We start from the raw sequence: 22,038 nt of genomic DNA, 5'->3' as shown, positions 1-22,038 counted from the left end.
ATGATCCAATATGGCATACTTAATTAGTGATTAGATTTGAGAATTTCAAAGATCAGAATCTTAAACACACATAGTGTTTGATCTTTTGAACTTTTACTATAAGAGCATATGTTCAAGCCAAAAACACAAATCATCATTCACCCAACATACATTTGTTTCAATATGAACACAACTTCTGAATAATCTAATGCTTTTATTGTTTCAGAGGCTCCTATAGTCTCTGATGCAACTTCTGATCAGAAGGTCAGACCCTCTAAAGGTATTTTTACAAGATTGAAATAAGAGTACGCTTTCGATACAATATCTTGCACAAAGAATTGGATCTCAAGAGATAGAATTATTACAAGATTTTGGAAAGACTTTGATTCGAAGGAAAGAAAGAAAAAAGAAAAAATAAGGCAGGTTATGAAGACTACTAAAGCATGAATTAAGGAAGAGGGAGTTGGGTTGTCCTTTCGAGACATCATAATCTTTATCGGCAACTCTTCATCACGAGGTTAAATGATACCTCATCCAGATTTACAATTGTTCCTTACAGAGAGACGAGTTCACCCATAACTTGTTCAGAAGGAATGAAGAACCACTTTCTCTCAAGGAAAGGTAATTTTATCTTCAGGAGGTTGAATATTACTTGATGAAATTTCACTCTTAAGCCTGAGTGAAGGAGAATCAAAAGATCACAGTGAATCAAAATCCGACTCCGATTCTGAAGAGGTATTTTCTAACTTATCTCATCCTGATATTGAATCAAGTCTCTCTAAAATGCTGGAAAAGTACCAGAGTCTTCAGAGTAAATACAAGGACCTTAAACAATTCCAAGTAGTTGTCTCTCAAACTCGCAGTGAGCTTGAGAAGGATATATCCTCTCTAAATGAAAAATTATTTTCTTTATAAAGTAACAACTCTGCTTTGAAAATAAAAATTTCAAAACCAGAGGAGGAAATAGTCTCAGAAGCTTCTGGTATTGATTGCATCATTAGATATGACAGGGTATTCCAGTACTTTCTAGCTAAAAGCATAGATAGAAGCAAAATGGCTTCCTTCATCTATGGAGTTATCATAAATAGAAATAAAGGTTTAGGTTGTATAGAAACTATAAAACTTGACAAAAGTCAGAAGGTAAAACCAAAATCTCTCTATGTGCATTTCGTGCCTACTGGCATTGAGCTTGATATTTCGACATAGACACAGAAACATACAAAGGATAAGAACTCAGTTTTGAAACCTAAGTATCATGCACAAATTTCCTATGATTATCCTTCTTCTAAAAGACCCAAATTTGTAAGAAACTCTAGGAAAACTAACAAGAGAGGACCCAAAAAGTGGGTACTTAAGGATAAAATAATTTTTGTTGCAGACATCCTTAACAGCTCAGCTGAAACACCATTCATGGTACCTGGACAGTGGATGCTCGCGACACACACATGATGGGCAAAAGTCTATGTTCCAAGATTTAGAACTTAAGCCTAGAGGATTCGTTGGTTTCGGAGGAACCCAGAAAGGAAAGATCATTGTCTCTGGAACTATTGGTAATGGTTAACTTCCTTGTATTACTAATGTTCTTTTAGTCGATGGTCTGATGCATAACCTTTTGTCCATTAGTCAACTTAGTGACAATGGTTATAATATCATTTTTAATCAAACGTCTTGTAAGACTGTCAGTAAGAAAGATGGTACAATCTTTTTTAACGGAAAGAGGAAGAACAACATTTATAAAATTAGACTTTCTGATTTTGAAGATCAAAATGTAAAATGTCTAATGTCTGTTAATGAGGAGCAATGGGTATGGCATACACGCTTGGGCCATGTTATCATGAGAAGTATTTCTCATCTAAATAAGCTTGGATTAGTCAGAGGTCTATCCAACTTGAAGTTCTCTTCAGATGATTTTTGTGAAGCATATCAGAAAGGCAAGTTTTTCTAAAACATCCTTCAAAGCGAAAACTATTGTTTCTACCTCTATACCGTTAGAACTTCTACACATTTATTTGTTTGGGCCAGTGAAAGTTGCCTCTATCAATGGAAACAAGTATGGATTGGTCAACATTGATGACTACAGTCGTTGGACATGGGTAAAGTTCTTGAAACACAAGGATGAGTCACACTTTGTGTTTTCTACCTTTTACTCACTAGTGCAAATAGAAATGAACTACAAAATAGTCAAAGTCAGAAGTGATCATGGTGGCGAATTTGAAAATAAACATTTTGAAAATCTTTTTGATTCAAATGGAATTTCCCATGATTTCTCCTGTTCTAGGACTCCACAACAAAATGGAGTTGTAGAAAGGAAGAATAGAACTTTGCAAAAAATGGCTCGCACTATGATCAAGAAACTGATATGGCTAAGCATTTCTAGACAGAAGCAGTTAACACGACTTGTTATATTCAGAATAGGATTCTATCAGACCTATTATGGGTAAGACTCCTTATGAATTATGGAAGAACAGAAAGCCCAACATTTCTTACTTTCACCCTTTTGGATGTGAATGTTTTATGTTGAACACTAAAGAGAATCTTGGCAAGTTTGATTCTAAAGCATAAAAGTGTTTATTGTTAGGATATTCTGAATGCTCTAAAGGCTACAAAATCTTAAACACATAAACACGAATTGTTGAGGAATCAATTCACGTTAGATTCAATGATAAGCTTGACCCGGAAAAGTCAAAGCTAGTTGAGAAATTTGCAGATCTGAAGATCAATCTTTCAGAATCCAAGGATACCGATTCTGGAGAAAAAGACTCAGAAGAAAAAGCTAAAGAATCTGAAGATGCGACTCAACCATAAGATGTCATTGATCAAACTCATTAGAAGAAGAGTAGATCAAGAACCCCTCATTCTGAAGAACTGATTTTGGGAGATAAAAATGCTACAATCAGACAAGATCTTCATTTAAACCTTCTGAAGAGACTCTTCTAGGTTTGGTATCTCTGATAGAACCCACATCTATTGATGAAGCTCTTATGGATAATGAATGGATTATGGATATGCAAGAAGAACTAAATAAATTCACCAGAAATGATGTTTGGGATCTTGTTCATAAACCAAAGGGTTTCCATGTCATTGGAACCGGATAGGTTTTCAGAAATAAACTCAATGAGAAAGGCGAGGTTGTCAGAAACAAGGCTTGACTGGTAGCACAAGGTTATAGTCAACAAGAAGGTATAGACTATACATAAACCTTTGCTCCAGTTTCCAGGTTAGAGTATATTCGTCTTTTAATTTCTTTTGCAATCAATCACAACATCATCCTTTATCAAATGGATGTTAAGAGTGCATTCTTAAATGGATATATTTCTGAAGAAGTATATGTGCATCAACCTCCTGGTTTTGAAAGCTCTCAAAATCCTGACTTTGTTTTTAAATTGAAAAATTCGTTATATGGTCTGAAGCAAGCTCCCAGAGCTTGGTATGATAGACTAAGTAACTTCCTTTTGGAAAATAATTTTACCAGAGGGAAAGTGGACACAACTCTCTTTTACAAAACCTTTAAGAATGATATTCTAGATGTGAAAATTTATGTTGATGATATTATTTTTGGTTCTGCTAATGCTTCATTGTGCAAGGATTTTGCTAAGCCAATGCAAGCAGAATTTGAAATAGTCTGATCGGAGAACTCAAGTTCTTTATGGGAATCCAGATTGATAAATGTTCAGAATGAACTTATATTCATCAGAGCAAATATACAAAGGAACTTCAGAAGAAGTTTAACTTATCAGAATGTAAGTAAGCAAAGACTCCAATGCATCCTACATGTATTATGAAGAAAGAAGAGGTAATCAGTAAGGTAAATCATAAGCTATTCAGAGGTATGATATGTTCTCTTCTTTATCTAACTGCTTCTAGACCTGATATTTTATTCAGTGTCTGCTTATGTGCTCGCTTTAATCAGATCTTGGGGAAACTCACTTAACTAATGTTTCGAGAATCTTTAGGTATCTAAAAGGTACTACTAACTTTGTTTTATTTTATAGAAAATCAAGTGAATACAAATTAGTAGGTTATTGTGACGCTGACTATGCTGGAGATAGAATAGAAAGGAAAAATACTTCTGGAAGTTGCCAAGTTTTAGGAGATAACCTGATCTCATGGTCAAGCAAGAGACAGCCGACAATTACGCTTTCAACAGTCGAAGCTGAATATATTGCAGTTTCTAGATGCATCACTCAGATACTCTGGATGAAGAGTCAGCTGGAAGATTATCATATTTTTGTGAGTAGCATTCATATTCTCTGTGATAATGCTTTTTCTATTTGTTTATCTAAGAACCATATCTTGCATTCCAGGGCTAAGCATGTTGAAATTAAACATCACTTTTTATGTGACTATGTTCATAAGTATATTTTTCATCTAAACTTTGTTGATACATACCATCAATGGTCTGATATATTTACAAAACTCCTTGTTGAAGATAGATTTGTGTTCATTCTGAAAAACTTATTTATGGATTTATATCCATAATGAAAAGATGTATTTCAAAATGTTTAAGTCTTCAGAACTCTAGATTAGATTCTGAAAATATTTTTGTTGACTCTGAAACATGAGCTTTCTGAAGTAAGGAAATGTTTCATGAATAAGAAAGGTTCCGATAAGAAGAAATCTTATTGATTTGTCTTCCTGATTCTGAACAGTCGTTGCATTAAATGATTGTCATATTGTTTGATTTCATATGGTTCTAAGTGGTGACAGTTGTCCCACTTTCTGAGCATGCGTGATAAAAGCGTGACACCTTGGGTTTTGTAATTCTTGGAATTAGGTTAAATTCTTACGCTTCCCTCTATGACTACGTATTTCCATCTTGTCATCATTGCAAAAAAATTATATAAACCCTTCACTCACATTTTCACACTACACGCACAATATTCCCACACTTTCATATTTCAAACCTAAAACACCCCTCTTTGCAATTGTTCTTCACCTCCTTCATCTTCATCAATGGCTCCTCAACAACATATTCAACAACCGTTTCAACAACAACAAGTAGTTAAACCTGGATCTCCTCCCAGATATGTCTCTATTGAAAGCACTCCTCCATCCAAATAAGAATCAACGATAGTAATATTTCGTCGTAAAACTATCCTATTTTCACAAAGATCGATCCACCAGAAGTTTTAGCATACTACATGGAGATTTGTCTTGAAGATGATATTGATCCTTTGGTAGATCCCTTAAATCTTCCAGATGACTACCCAGATGTTCCGCCGTCTCCTCCTCCTTCCCAAAACCCTTAGTTGTTTTCAATAGTATATTCACACGTGTGTGTGCTTTTTATTTCTATCTAAGTGTGTGTGTGCCCTTTATGTTTGTTAAAATACTTGCTGCATTTCTTTGTGGTTCTTTGTATTTCCGTATTTTTCATTCTAGTTGTATCTTTTCTGCCTTTTTGGAATAATCAATGAAAATAATTTTGTTTCTTTCTTATTATTTTTCTTTTATTATTTTGTCTATATCTTTTTGATTGATGACAAAGGGGGGAAAACATATCTAAGGGGAAGATTCCTAGTTATTTTGATATACCTAAATTCCTTAAGTAAGAACCCAAACATTGAATAATGTTTTTTGCTAGCAACTACTTCAAAGAATAGTTTGTTAAATGATTTGCAGGGTTATATTTCAAGAATCAAAATGGTTATAATCAAACATCAGAAGTTCTTGAAGTTTCAAAGATCAGAATATAAGTTACCAGTTTATGATGAAATGGTCTTTTATCTGAGTTTGTACAACCTTCATACTGATTATTGAGAATCAGATTCAAGTGCATAAATCTTCAAGGAATTAATATTCATGTTCATAACCTAGAACATTGAGTACTCAACATCAAAGTTCTTCTGAAAGTTCTTTTTGAAAACTGTGGCATTTGCATCTAGCTATAAGGAAGAGTTTCCTTTATAGCAATCAGACTTGAAAGTCAAGTTTCTTTAAGAAGATAATTATATCTAAAGAGTCTTCAAAAGAACTCAACAAAGCTTCTGAAGTGAAGCTTATCAGAATGTTGATGTTAACAAACCAGTGCTTTGGACAACATCAATCAACTTCGGAAGATAAACCAGATTCTGACTAAAAATTTACTCTGGTACTTCAAAAAGGTTAATTAGGAAAGTGTTCTTTCATTCTGATTTTATCTTTTTAGGATTGTACATCTCAGGGGGAGCTTTGTGCTTCTGTAAGATGTATTCTTCTGTGATTACTCTATACAAATTTGTTCATCAAAATACATGTTTTATCATCATCAAAAGGGGGAGATTGTTAGAATAAGATTTGGTTTTGCATCTATACCTTGAGTTTTGATGATAACAATGTTGTATTTGTGTGAGAATTTTTTTGGAACCCTAATGGTTTGTTATTGTGTAGCTTTAATAATCAGTTCTGATTATGAATATATTACGTGCAACGTCATCAGTTTCTGAACAATGTGTTCCAAATCCGCTTATGCGCCAACTATTAGAAGTTCTGAAAGATGTTCAATATTGTTGTTGCAATAATCTTTCTGCTTCTGTGTTGATTCACTCCTGAGAAGCTTCAAAGGAAACACTATGTTGTTGCTGCAATATTCTCTTAGTTCATGCTTCTGGACGTGACTCTGATCACCAAACTTCTGAAGAATGTCAAGCTTCTGAAGTTGTGTTATGTAGCTGAAGATTCTAAATATCTAAAGTCAGATGATTGAAGTTATCAAGGTTCTGACTGAAGATTTTGAAGACTCTGAAGATTCTAAAGATACTAAAGATCTTAAGCCAGGCTACTGACGATGTCAAGATTCTGACCAAAGATTCTGAAGTTTATGAATCCAACTTTATGTTTCTTCATTTCATGCTTTATCAACTTTCATCAGAAGCCAATAAACTTGAAAATAAGATCAAATAGGAATGTGATCAATTAGTACATAGTACAAATCGAACATCCTTTCCACTACCTGATTTCATAGGCAAGGACAATATTATACATCACATTTGTCACTAATTTGGTGGGTAAAGGACAATACATAATATCACTCCTCTCCCATCCAATAGTAGACAACCGCTCTATGAAGTTTTCCCTTTTTACCCTCAAACGGTCTTCTTCTTATGCTATATAAGTGAGACTTGGAGACTTGAAGAAAAGTCGTCGGTGACACAATATTTTGACAGGTCTATTTCTTTGTGAAAAGCTCTCATTTGTTTGTACACAAATTTTCTTTAAGTGTTTGTTTACCATTTGTGTAAAATCTGCTTATATAGAAGCAACTTGTAACATACAAAATATTATTCAAAATGTTTGTTTGATTCCTCGAGGAGGTTATCCTTGAGAAAACATAGAATATTGTTCTTTGTGTGTCCTTAAGGAGACTAGAGTATAGTTGGATCCTTGAGAAGACAAAAAGGTTATTCTTTGTGATTTATAATCTGTTGATTATAGTGGATTAAGTTCTTGTGTATAAGGAAAAATCACCTTAGTGGGTGGACTAGAGTAGCTTTGAGTTTCAAGTGAACCAGGATCAAAATACTTGTGTTTTTATCTCTTTGTTATTAACTTGTTTGTGGTATTCTTGTTTTGGGAAAAGCTTTTGCTTGTAAAACCCAATTCAAACCCCTATTTCCTGTGTTTTTCACACCTTCAAATTCCACAACAAAGTCCATGGAAATTCTATCCCATTTCCACTATGGAATATCCAGAGATTAAATTAACCCAGTTGGCTTATGAGGCTCTACCTTCGCTTTTTGAAAATTCAAGCATGAAGCCACATACTTAACCAATTGTTTCTTCATCCTTGGCCATAAAAATCTCTATTTCAAGTCCTGATACATCTTTTTTCATACTAGGGTGAATACTTAACTTGCTTTTGTAAGCTTATTCTAGGATAGACTTTCACAACTCTATACCATCGGGAACACAAACTCTCCCTTGACATCGTAAAATATCGACCGAGTCTAACTTGAATTCAAGTCCCTTCCCTACTTCAACTAGTTTATTTTTCTCTTGCTCCACTTTATCAGTTTGTTGGAGGGCTTGATCATGCTCATCAAATAATTTTTCACTGTTATTGCACCATAATGTAACCCACCGGTTGAGGAATCCTCCTTCAAGTTCAAGTCACGAAATTGATCTAATAGTTCTAACCCTTTTACTGCCACAACCGATAGATGAATTCGTTTCCTACTTAAAGCATATGCTACTACGTTCGCCTTCCCTGGGTGATATCGTAAGGTGAAGTCATAGTCCTTAACAAATTCCATCCATCTTCTCTATCGTGAATTTAACTCTTTTTGATCAAATAAATACTTTATACTCTTATGATCACTGAACACCTCAAAAGTACAACCATATAAATAATGTCTCCATATATTTAGTGCAAAGACAATAGAAGCAAGCTCCAAATCATGTGTGAGATAGTTCTTCTCGTGTACCTTCAGTTGCCTTAAAGCATATGCCACTAATTGCTTATGTTGCATAAGAACCCAACCCAACCCTTGATAAGACGCATCACAATAAACCTCGTATGGCTCCCCTGGTTGTGGCAAAATAAGCACTGGAGAGGTAGTCAACTTTTCCTTCATCGATTGGAAGCTCTCTTCACATTCTTTGATCCATGCAAATATTTGGTTCTTCTTGGTAAGTTGAGTCAATAGGAACACGGTCTTTGAGAACCCTTCAATGAATCTTCTATAGTATCCAGCTAATCCCATAAAGCTCCTTATCTCAGTGGTGGTCTTAGGTTGTCCCCAAGCTAACACGACTTCTACTTTGGACGGGTCAACAATAATTCCATTCTTCAAAATCATATGCCCTAGGAATTTCACTTCGTCTAGCCAAAATTCACACTTCCTTAAATTAGCATATAATTTTCTCTCTTTCAATACTTGTAATACCTGATGTAAGTGCTCCCATGTTCCATATTATTCTTGGAATATATAAGGATGTTATTAATAAATACGGCCACAAATTTTTCCAAGAAATGGTGGAAGATACGATTCATATAGTCCATGAAGGTGGATGGTGCATTAGTCACTCCAAAAGGCATAACTAGATACTCATAATGCCTATAGCGGGTTCTAAATGCTATCTTGGGAATATCTTTTTCCTTCACTCGTATTTGATGGTACCACGACTTCAAATTAATCTCCAAAAACACCACTGCAATTCCTAGTTGGTCCATGAGGTCGTCAATACACAATAATGGATATCTATTCTTTATTATGACCTTGTTGAGTTGTCGATAATCGATGAAAAGTCTATATTTTTCGTCCTTCTTCTTCACAAGCTGGATTGGGGCTCCCCGAGGTGAGACACTTGGTCGTATAAGTCCTTTGGATTGGAGGTACTCTAACTGCTTCTTTAGCTCATCTAACTCTTGCAAAGACATTATGTAGGGAGATATAAATATGGGTCATGTTCCATGAGTGATATCAATAGAGAATTCAACGTCACAAATTTGTGGTAAACCTGGTACATCTGCTGGAAACACCTCTGAGAAGTCTCTCACCACTGGAATGACAATAACATCGACTTCTGGGCTCATGCTGATAGAATTTAAAAACACATACTTCTGAACATCTTCATGCAAGGAAAACTTCAATCGATTAGCTTCGAGGAACCGAGTGACACCTAAGTCTGGCAATATTACTGACCTGCGAGCACAATCTAAAAGAATATAATTATTGGTCAACCAGTCCATTCCAAGAATAACTCCAAGATGCTTAAGAGTAATACAAATCAGATCGACCTTGAACTTCATGTTCAAGATAGTCAATGGACATTGTAGGCAAGCCTCACTAAGAGTCACATGTTCGGAGGATGATATCATGACCACCAAATTAAAAGGTAAATGTGTCACAGGAAGTTGTAAGGAATTCACACTCTCCCAAGAGATAAAAGAATGAGTATCTCTAGAATCAAATAATATTGGAAAAACTTTGCCATAAATTTCACGCTCACCATTTATCAGCTCTGAATGGTCTTTCTCCCCTTCTCCGCCAATGTGGTACACACGTCCTTGAGCCGTCGGACGTCCAACTTGGTTGTTGTTATTGTTGTTCTTGGGATTATTCTTGTTTCTATCTGGGAAATTATTAGTAAGATGGTCTGGCTTCTGACATATGTAGCAATATATTTTCTTGGTTGGGCAATCAAATGATTTGTGTCCCTCCTCCTGACAGCGAAAACACCGAATAGACTGGTTCTAATTATGATTCTTGCTTTGCACACTTTGAACTCCTCTGTTATTTCCTTGAGGTTGATCTCTACCATTTCCTTGTGGTCGTGGATAAGGCCCTTGTTGTCTGCCCTTGTTCGGTGAGTAGTTATTTCCCTGGTGCCTCGAGGTCCCCCTACAAAATCCCTGCTTGGACGACTATGCTTAAGGTTCTCCACCTTCTTACACTTCTCCACCAAAGCTTTATATTGTCGGGTCTCATATGAGGCAACAACCTCTTTGATGTCATAGCAAAGAAGGCTCTCAAACGGTTCACACTTATAGTCTTCATCAACCACATTGTTGAAGAAACGGGAGTACTTTGCTAAGGATTCAAACTTCGCAACATACTCAATGACACTCATGTTACTATGATGCAACCTGAGGAATTGAACTTCTTTCTCTGCTCTACAACTTCCTAGAAAGTATTTGTCTAAGAACTTCTGTCTGAAAGCTCCCCATGTCAGTTCTTCTCCTTTGTTATGCATTATGCTTTTAGCTCCTCTCCGCTGGCTCTCTGCTTCCCCAATCAGCAACAAGGTGGCATACTCTAGCTTGGTTTCACCAGTGCAGTGTAGAACTACAAAGATCTTCTCGATCTCTTGTAGCCAAAGATCATCCTTGTTAGGATCATGATCACCCTCAAACCTCGGAGGATTATGTCGTCAGAACTTTGCCAGTCCTCTAGTTGCTGTTAATGCTTCTTCTTTTTGTTGCCTTTGCTCATCTCTCTGTGCCTGAGTCTTAGCTTGTAAAGCCATCACACTAGGTTGTTGGGTAATGGAAGTCTCCATATCACACATTGTATGCATGATCTCCATCATATTTTCTCCATTCTCATTATTAGTAGCATTGGGGCTTCCTGGTGCCATTCCTCAATTCCTACAACTTCTCAAGTTAGGATCATTTAAAATTCAATCAAAACTCTTGGGTTACATTCTCAAGAGAATTTAATTTGCATAATATACTGAATTTACTATCATAGGGCATCTAAACATTAATAAGAAGTCATTTTACAAATATTTCTAATACAAGAAAGCAGTAACTAACAACAGGTCGAACAACACAGTTTCAATTCACATGCCTTACAATCACACATCAACATATATTATCCCACCCCAAAAACATTTGTCCAATGATTATTGCTCTGATACCATATTTTAACTCCATGGATTTTCATCCAAGAGATGACTTAGAAATTATTAGAAATACTTATTCAAATAAAATATGCGGGTTTTGAAACAATCAAATCCAGTGACAATTCAATTTCACAAGTAGAAAATCACCTCATTTATAATCCATTCACAAAAAAATATATAAGTACTTAAAATATAATGCAATCAATTTATAAACTATTGAAGTATATATTTTTTTATTTACTGAAAACCCCTTCTTTTCCACGATCATGCATCAAGCAGACATCAATCACTTTGAAACTCCACATTTGTACCTGAAATATTATTGTAATGGGTCAATTTCCATTAACCACAAACCATGTCAAACTAGACTAAACAAGAGCTAAAAATTAGCCAAATATAAATACACAGATCATCTCCAAGAGAGTTGAATAAAAGTAAAGTTCATCAAAGTTATTTATATCAAACTATAATTGTATCGTTATATCCATAAAGTAATCAACTCAAGATTAATAACAACGACCACCAAGTGTTATATACAAAAATATGCATGCTCTTAAACTACATGATCCGAATATAATCACTTCGTCACTAAGACACCACACAGGATTCATTCCATGTCAATGGAAAAAATAACTCGTCACTAAGGCTCCACACAGAAATGCACATGACATGACATGCACGTTGAAAATAACATGGAATCACCCGTCACTAAGACAATCACCAAAATACACATGACATAAAAATCAAATCCCGCCACTCAGACACCACAAAGTAAAAATAACATTTACTTCTTTCATTTGAATTTAATATTCTCCACAAATATTTCCAATAAACAATAATAATTTTATAAAAAAAAACTCATTGTAACAACACACTACATTTCCTTTTGTTATGAGAGATATGGTGTGTACATATATTTCTCTATTAACTAGTATTGGCTTGACTCTAAAATTTGGAAAGATATTAAATACACCACGAACTAACAACATAAATATTCACTAGATATATAACACATATCACTTTTTCCACCCCTCTACATTCTCACTTGACATTAAAAAAACTCATGGAATACATAAGCAATTAAATAACCACTATCTCACTTACACAGAGTAGGGCCAATTACAAATTCAAATCCTTGCATGGCGAGAATGACGTATAAGTATTTTATTTTAGCACCAAATTATCCTTTAAAAATATACCCACATAATACTCACTACAAAGCTAACTACCTACTAATATATCACACATCTAATGATTTTAAAGGGAAACTTATTTCTTCTCCAATCTATAACATTATTAATTTTCTCTTTTCAATAGCCACTTGTTTAATTAACTAACTTACTAAATTCTACACATACATAATATAATAGAGTTAATCAAATAAAATTAAGCACACGTGAATATAGATTTCCTGGACTAATACAGATAGGTAATGGAGTCAACACAATTTCTCATTAAACTAAATTATTAAATCAACAACAACCACAATATGGAACTAACAATAAATGGAAAATACATCATTCAGACACAAGTTCATCACCTAAAAATTTAAATAAAAAACGATGCAATTAGATATATGAATAAATATATTTAAGAAGTTAGTTTTTTTCTATTCAAATTTTTTCAATTATTTCAATCTCTAGAAAATAAAATAGGTAATTTACATTTATCCAACTTGTTAAAAATGTGTGATTGAACCTAACTCAACCCTACAAAATCGGTTGGTAGAGTGAGGATTGCCCCCACTTATAAACACATATTTAGGCCATATATTGTTCGATGTGGGACTCTTAACACACCCCCTCACGCCCAGGACTGGACATCTGGAGCGTGGAAATAAATGGTGGGTGACCCGATAGCGGAAACCATAGTAGGTGGTCCACCGGATCTTAAACGAGACTCTGATACCATGTTAAGAATGACTCCTAATTCAAGTTTAATTTAGAGTTACATGGGGAAACACCCATGCCTTAGTGTATTTTTCTCTGAATCGAAACAACTCTATGATCTGACTACACGAACAACGACTCCAAGGGACACTCTCAGGATTAATACTAGAACGAAGTATGAGAATTTATCGACGTTGCAACTCACCGGTGATCAGGAAATATTTTTCTGTGAAATGTTGGGTTATGTGAATAGTTTCTACGTGAAACTTATGGGAGTTTTTGAGGCAGGAGTTCAGAGGAAGTGGAGATGATGGGAGAATAATATGGAATCAATTGGGACTTAATTGATTTAGTTTTATTTTATTAATATTATTATTATCATTATAACCTACTAGCATTTAGACGGACACTCGCGTGCCCGTCTGTCCGCTTTTTTAATGTACATCATTGAAAATATAAGTGATATTTTTTATTTAAATATAATTTAATTTTTAAAAAAACAGAGCATGTGGAAGTTATTAATAGGAAGTTACCTGAAAGTTAATAATAAGATTTTATTGAAAGTTATTAGGTAAATTATACAATAAAATAAGGGTAAAAATGATAGAAAAATACGCTACACCAAAAGAAAATATTTCCTTTATATTTTTAAAAAATAAAAAATACAGCATGTGAAAGTTATTAGTAGGAAGTTACTTTGAAGTTAATAGTAGTGATTTTATTGGAAGTTATTAGGTAAATTATATGATAAAATAAGGGTAAAAATGGTAGAAAAATAGGTTACACCAAAAGGAAGTATTCCCTTTTATATATTGTTATAGATTAAAAAATAAAAAATACAGCATGTGGAAGTTATTAGTAGGAGTTACTTTGAAGTTAATAATAGTTGTTTTATCGGAAGTTATTAGGTAAATTACATAATAAAATAAGGGTAAAAATGGTAGAATAATAGGCTACACCAAAAGGAAGTATTTTCTTTATATATTGTTATAGATTCACATGACTAATTCCACCATTCCAATCTACGGTACACACACGTGACATTTTTAATTCATGTTACTATTTATATTTGTTCTAAATTATCTATTTAAATAATTTTATTTAATTATCATAAACCTTACTTTAATTATCACATATTTTATATCACTTCACATAAAATAAATAAATTGACAAAATAATAATTAATAATTCATCCATCTCATAAATTTAGAATTAATCATGAACAATTAGAAATTCAGTATATTATAGTCACAAAATAAATCAATGAGAATAACATGTTCGATGATTAACTAAATGATGAAGACTAAAGGTTTTTGACTAATAATTTAAAACAAGGGTTTTATAATTGTTATCTCTATACTTAACTTCCTGATTCAGAGGTTTTTTATAGAATTAGTTAAAGCATGATCAGAAGTTAAAATGTCTTCAGAACCTGGTTGCAATGAGACTTCAGAGTCTTGGGTTCACAGGTTCTAAACATGCCTTATATCAGAGTATTGATCAGAACTAATATGGATGAACATTTTCAGAGTTGTCGACTTGATATAGACAATAATCTTTTAAAGCAGAATCTTCATAACTATTGATGGCGCTCGTTTAGAAGTTGTAGAGTCATTCCTTATGACAAATTTACTTGCTACAAATCGCTCATGTCTTCAGAACCTTGTTGATCTTTGAATAAGGTTGGTCATCTGTAAGACTTGAGTTGACTCTTCAGAGTTTGAAGTCTTTGGTTCTTATTCTTTAGATTCAGAACAACCTTGTTTATCTTTAATGATTCTTGTTAGTGATTAACTTGATTTATACCAAGGTTAATATCTTTTGATCCTACACACTAGAATAACCATTAGTAAACCCTATTGTTCTTTAAATATTTTATTATTATCAAAACCTTTTAAGGGCATGGATCAATCTTGTTCCAACAAATATGTCATATGATTTTTTTTTAGTTTAATAATGTAAGTGAGTGAAAATTTGTGGTTTACTTTACCAAAAATAATGGTAAACAAGTCGACGTATTGTGATCGCCCTCCTGAGTCATCCCGAGAGCATACTCAAATGGAGCCAATGCCTCAGTCAAAATGATGGCATTGGGATAAAATTTCCTCGCCTATTCCACAACTTTGTCACATACCTCGGTCATAATCTACATAGTACATTGAAGGGAATCATGAAGTGACTGCCTCATATATATCAGGCATCTCGTCTTGGAGAGCTTTCAAGGTCTAAGCATGAGCCTTAGATTATTGAAGAAGGGTTTTATTATGCTCCTTCACCTAGAGAGTATTTTCCTCAACAACATTAGAAGCCCTTTGATATCGTTTTTCCGCCTCTTTAAGGGAATCCTCCAATTTAGTTACCCGGATAACCAAAGTGGAAGGAGGGTTATGGATTTTTACCTCCTATTGTAAAGAGCTGGTAGTTTAAACCTTCTCTTGTAGCGTGACAAGCTCATCCTAGTGAGTAGTGCACATCATCTCCATAGTTTCGCATTTCACTTTCCAAGTATCCCTTTATTTAGTGGTATTACCTGGAGCCAAGACGTCACACCCGACTAGAAGAGACATGGGAGAATATAGAGGGAGTCTTAAACATACTATAAGTAAGCTAGGATATGAGTTCCATATTCTCCCTCTTAGGGATATTCTGAATGAAGGATAAATCTGACATCAGAATAGTAGTAGCAGCCTCCTCGAGAGTGCGAGCAAGACGTGAATATAAGACATTTGGCATCCGCATGAAGGGAGTTACCTCTATATAAACACCACCCTTGACAACATGAGTTCATTTTGGACATACCTTGTCCTCAGGGGTTGTTGATTGTCATCATGAATCCTCTTTGTTGAAACAGGAGGCAGGGTTTACTCATTCACAGTTAAAGTGGTCGTAATATCCATAAGTTAATCTACCTGAGGTGTTGAAGCATAAGTCTTTGTAGCTGGGATAAGAGAAAGGGCCGAAGCAGGGGAAAAAACTACCACAACCTGAATACCTTAAGCATTTGCAAATATGTAAAATAACTTCAATTTGCTCACTCTTTCCTTGCTATTTGCACTCAAAATAGCATGATTATCAATTCACCTCTTTTCTCACTCGGCAGGGGGCACCTCACCAGGGCCAAACCCTTCCTCATAATCGAGACCCTGAAACCAATACCGCATTTCCTTATTTGTTATTACCTCGCATGGAGAAAGAAAATTCGACTTGGCACAATAGGAGTGAGCATCCCGATTAAAGAGGATTTTAGACCAATACTTTGAATATAAAATTCGTCAAAAATAAGGAGAATCGACAGAGAGGTAGAAGAAAATGAGATGAGTCGCGGGTGTGAGAGGCTTTACCAGTAAGAAGTTCCCCAGGAAATCACCTTAGTTCAGAATAAAGGGGTTGAACTAAGGATTGACCTGATGAAAGCTAATGAACCCTTGATTTTGTAAATTATCCTAAGAGGTGCACCTCATATGGAATAGATAAAAGAATAATCTAAGTGAAGGTTTCCAAGATTTGTGTTAAGCACACAATTGAAATAACCTCATGTACGCCCAGGACCCCAAATGTAGTTTGGAAGGAGAAAATTTAAAGTATTTTAGAATGACCACCTCAAAGTCATGAAAAGAGAGTCGCAATCCTATTCTTGTGGACATGCATTCATAGAACAGGATCACCCAGTCGACAAAAGAACTACATATCCTATTTTCCTACTTTATTGGAAAAATTAACCATTATAAGGGATTGCCAACCGTAATGATAAATGCATCTATAGAAGTCTCAATGCTCAGAAAAGATAAAGTGCCCACTATTTATATGTCCACCCAGTCGTACTCCACCACATCCGATTGATCTCTAAGATCCAAGTGGACTTTCACAGCAACATCGTTGGGCTCACAACCATCAGTCTTTAGGAAATGTTGAATGTAATATTTAAAGCATTCTCTCCTTTGTAATTTGGCTAGTATTTTCTATTTTGTTAAGACGCGAGGTGGTTTAGGGACCTCAACATGGTTAATTCCTCCGCCAATGTTTGATAAAGTGACGTCTAATGAACCAGATGAAAAGGGTTCTTCCTGCAAGGAATTCCCAAATACCCTTTCTGAATCAAAATCACCAGATAAAGATATAATTTCTGGTTCTGGGTAATTACTACTAAGAGGAGAGAGATGAGAATCAGATGACACCCCCATTCTCGAGGCAAACAAAGTTTTTCTCTCATAATCACTCATTAGGTTAAAAGTACTATTGTTTATCCTGACTAGAAAACGAAAAATATTGAAGATTAAAAGCTTGAGTTATGATGGTATCTGGTTATGTGAAATTGGCGAAGCAGGAAGAAAGGAAGAGAAGCAAAAGCTTTAAAAAAACGCTAAAAATCGCTTCTAGTAGGTACTTTCAAAGAAGAGGAAATGAAAAACCTTATGGGAAAGTAACAATAAGTTTGAAAACTGAAGGTTGCTAAAACTTACAAATATTCATGAAGGGTTCAGACCAACTAAAGAAAGAAGTCTCAAGATCAACAACTATATTTTCTCTTGTGGATACGCGCTAACTCGAGTGCACTATAAACCTCGATATACACTAGCTAGTCACACCACTTCACGTGTCAGAAGAGGGTTATGAAGTGTTTCAATGATGAGACCACATTTAATGCACTTGTTCCCCACTATTTTTTCAACTGATTCTAAGCGTTTCAGTTCCATATCACACCGGACCACATCCTGAAGGTCGCCCAACACCACTTAAGGCTTCCCCCGACTCTTTTAGTGCCCGACAAAGCCTTGGGGGCAACTGTTCTGGACCGGCCAAAGGCCCAAATGACTAAGGCCTAATCCATCTCAAATCCACTCCATTTGACCCATAGTATAATATCAGTTCACATGCTAAGAGCAAGATACATTCTTTGAAATCCACTTTCACTATCTTATCTTGAATCTTGAACTTACGTGGGAGTTTAAGTGCTAACCATGCATGTCCACCTTACGCCGTTGTAAATGGAGATTAGAGTCATTGTTCAAGATCATTAGTTATTCAACTTCATCCATTTCTGATTCCTAAATGGAACAAAAATGAAGTTTATCATTAGGATCTTGTTCTTCATAATTATAAGTCTTTATCTTTGCTTCTTAATTCTAAAAACCATTAATCCCCTCAGGACGAATGACTAGTTCCCTTAGATTATGTTCCATATTGATGACTCTAGCCTAAACATGTGATTCTTGTAATTTTATGTTGTTTTTTTTGTAATGAATATTTCCTTATAGTTATATAGTTTTATTTGTGTATAATGCATTCTACTGTCTACAAAATTTGAAAATTAATTTAGATGGCAAGAAGGCTTAACACTAAATTGTTTATCCGATTAGAAAAACCATGTGATTGTAATTATATTTCCTATTGCGAAATGAATAATCTCGTCCGTTAGTCTAGTTTTACGCACTATAAAACCTTCTTCGTTGCGATTGAAGACTCATAGTAGAGTAGCTGGGTGGTACTTTAAGATTGAAAACTCCCAATAATTAGGGGGTTACGAGGTCGTAATTTTTGTGTTTTGTAAAATTTTCATCTTATTTTATGTGACATAAAACCTCTGTCATTGCAATTGAATACTCCTAGTAGACAAGGGGCTGCTTGACGAATCAGGTTGGCTTGCAATTGAAGACTCCTAGTAGTTAGGGGATTGCGAAGTCATAATTCCATGTTTTGTAAAATGTCATAATTAAGATGGAATAATTATATGATTAGTTAAGAGTTCTTACATATATAAGTAAATGATTCAAAAGGGAAAGTTAATCATTTTTATCATTATCTTTGCATACCTTTAGTTGGCTATCATACACACAAATCAATCATGCTCTATGCACCCTCATTTTTGTTACTCACTCACTACGATGAATTTACAAGTGCAATCGCCTTGTCCTTATACAAGTTTAATATAATCTTCGTGGATATGATAATTTTCTTAAAATTCTCTGTTTTTTGTTGGCACAATTAACGCGACTGTAATTTTTATGTATTGACTTGGAATTGACGTCTATTGCGAAGGCCAAGAAGACTTCTATGAATCTCAAAAGTTCAACGTTGTTACCAAAGAATCCTACCAATGTTTTATGTATGGATTTAGGATTGTATTGTGTAGTCTTAGTTACTTCTATGCATCACTAAATATGATATTAGCTAGGTTTCCTTGATTGATAAGACTGTATATGTTGTTGCAATTCACCATGTATTCTACATAACCATGTGATCGTCTTGTTGCTTGTCTGCGCCCTTATAACCTTTTCACAAACCTTAGTTATGTAAATATGTAGTTTAATTTTAGATATCAAGGCGCCTATTTCTTCTACTGTTAGAGTGTCATTCGTATGACAAATCCTTCCAAGACGAGGTTGATTTCCATAGGATGAGGTATTAAACTCATACATTTTATATAGTATCTAATGTACACCCTATTTGGTTTATTTGAATATTTATGAGGTCACGATGATTTTGAGGACCCCCTTAGAAGTATGAACCTATTTGTTTCCTTAGTCCGATCTTTCTCGTCCATAACTTCTGTAAGTAACCATCACCGATGAACCTTTCAATCTGGGTTTTTAGCCCTTGGCAGTCATAATGAAGTTTTCATGAATGCAATGGTACTTATAATATATCCTCTTGTATGCATTAGGTTTACTCTCCTATTATCGAGGTATATTGATGAGGATAAATTCGTACGCATCTCAAAAAATTATCCGACGTTTCTCTATTAATGGGCAAAGTTGGAGAAGTATCGTTCCCTTAATCATTTCTCCCTTTACCCCGATAATGACTTTTATGAGGGGAACTCTTGTAATCTCCTCACTTTGTTGTAAATATTTCTTTCAAGGTTATGTAATCTTGTGCCCTTTTACTTAGCTCATATAGTATATTAGATAAGCGACATGCTAGTGAGTCAAAAAACAAACTTGGCTTGAGACATGTTACTAGCACGTGTAGGGCCACAATTTGCTTGAGGTTCTTGATATAATATATATCTTTGCTGAAATGATCCATGGAGGAGTTAATGGGCTTATCCTACTTCTCCCGAAAACCATCAGAGTACATTGAACTTCACTGTGTTATCTAACTTGTGGAGAATATTGAAACAAATTTATTAGCTAGTTGCTTCCACAAATGGATGAAACTTCTTTGGAGGTTATAGAGTCATAAAAATGTGCATCTCTTTAAATTACATGTAGAGATGATGCATTTTAAGGTATCAAGCCCTTTTGGAGTTACATTATGACGTTGAAGGAAGTCAATTTCTCTTATGAGTTTATTTTATCATTACACTCTTCTATTGTTGGAATCTAGATCCGTCTTGGTAAGAAATCCTCATTGATATCATCTATGAAGAGAAGTTGGATGATGTCCTCATTCATATTTTTTTCCATCTCAAAGTGCCTATGGAAGATGTTTAGGTCGCTAACTTTGAAATGGAAGTGCTTCCTCGGGGCCTTCTTTTGTTATCGATAAGTTTTACCTTAATTCTTGAGTCGCCTAATTTTTTCTTTCATTACATCGATAAAATTCTCCTAATTTTGACAATGGTGCCCGATAGGGATGGCAAACGAGCATGCTCGCTCCTGCAAAAGCCGTAGAAAAAAGAGGACGGACGAGATGAGCATATTTGATGGTGCGAGCCTAAAATTTGGGTCACCCTGCAAAAAAATGAGGACGGGACAAGGTGAACATATTAGAGGGTGCAAGTCTAAAATATAAACCCGTTATGCCAAAAAAAAACGTAGAAAAACGGATATGCCTAATAGATCAGACTCGTTTTGCCCTTCGTAGTACTTGGGTTGCAAGATGTTGCGTCTCTTAAACCCTTCCGCATTGTACCTTTCCTCTAATCGACAATGTTGAGGGGTTGAAATGTGTTCTCCATCAACATGTCTTCGAGGTGGCGTGTTCTTGCGCTCGAGCCTTCCATTATGTATGTTGAAATTAATTTTCTTTAATAAATGATATGCAACGTATTTTAGAATTGTCTACCATTACAATTACAAGTGTTATTTACTAAAACATATTTATTAATTATTGTTAGTAAAATAGTTAAATATAATAAAATTATAAATGTCAAATACATGTTTAGTCCCTTAGTTTAATTTAATATTATACTTTATGATTTTAACTAAAAAGGTTACAAGTTAGTCATTTAACTTCACTTTCATTATCCTATTTGATCATTTATGTCAATTTCTAAGTTCTGGTGACGTGGCGTGACAGCAAGAATATTAATACAAATTTGAATCAAGATATATACTTAAAAACTGATATCCCATTAAAACTGTGTGATTTTGTTTTCGGAGGTTGAAAACAAAACCCATGCAGTTTTAACCCTATACATTTTTAATTACATATACTAATTCAGATTTATATCAATGTTACTGCTATAAAGCCACATCACTAAAATTTAATATTTTTTTTTTACTATAAATTCATAAATTTAGAAGGGATCAAATAGGTTAATAGAAATTAAGTTAAAAGGCTCGTTTATAATATTTTTATTTAGTTAATTAATTAAAGCGGAATATTAAATTAAAGAGTTTAATTGAAATACATCAACTGTGTTAAAGGATTTTACACCATTAGTTAATTATAGACGTCAGATATTAAAAGATGTTCGACTTTTATTTTAAAAATCTATAAAGTAATACAAACGGATGATGGTGATAAATCGACGGTGTAAAACTTTTTACTCTGACATAATACTAATTAATCTCTAAATTAAATTAAATTATTTTTTTTATAAATAATTAAGAATTATAAACCTATTTTGAGAGAAGAAAAGAACAAATGAAATATTATTTATATATATTTATTTATTTAT

General features: G+C 34.3%; 1 protein-coding gene across 1 annotated transcript; it reads right to left on the bottom strand.

The window, feature by feature from the left end:
• Nucleotides 1-9,361: 9,361 nt before the first annotated feature.
• Nucleotides 9,362-10,653, bottom strand: LOC127135899 (uncharacterized). Its single transcript, XM_051062525.1, has 2 exons — nt 10,219-10,653; nt 9,362-10,123 (listed from the first exon to the last, which is right to left on the bottom strand). The coding sequence occupies exons 1-2, from the start codon at nt 10,651-10,653 to the stop codon at nt 9,362-9,364; spliced, it is 1,197 nt and encodes a 398-aa protein (XP_050918482.1).
• Nucleotides 10,654-22,038: the final 11,385 nt, after the last annotated feature.

The sequence above is a fragment of the Lathyrus oleraceus genome, chromosome 4 (genome assembly GCF_024323335.1).
Source record: "Lathyrus oleraceus cultivar Zhongwan6 chromosome 4, CAAS_Psat_ZW6_1.0, whole genome shotgun sequence".
Taxonomy (NCBI): domain Eukaryota; kingdom Viridiplantae; phylum Streptophyta; class Magnoliopsida; order Fabales; family Fabaceae; genus Lathyrus; species Lathyrus oleraceus.
Note: the sequence above shows the minus strand (reverse complement) of the source record. Positions and strands in the feature narration are given on the sequence as shown.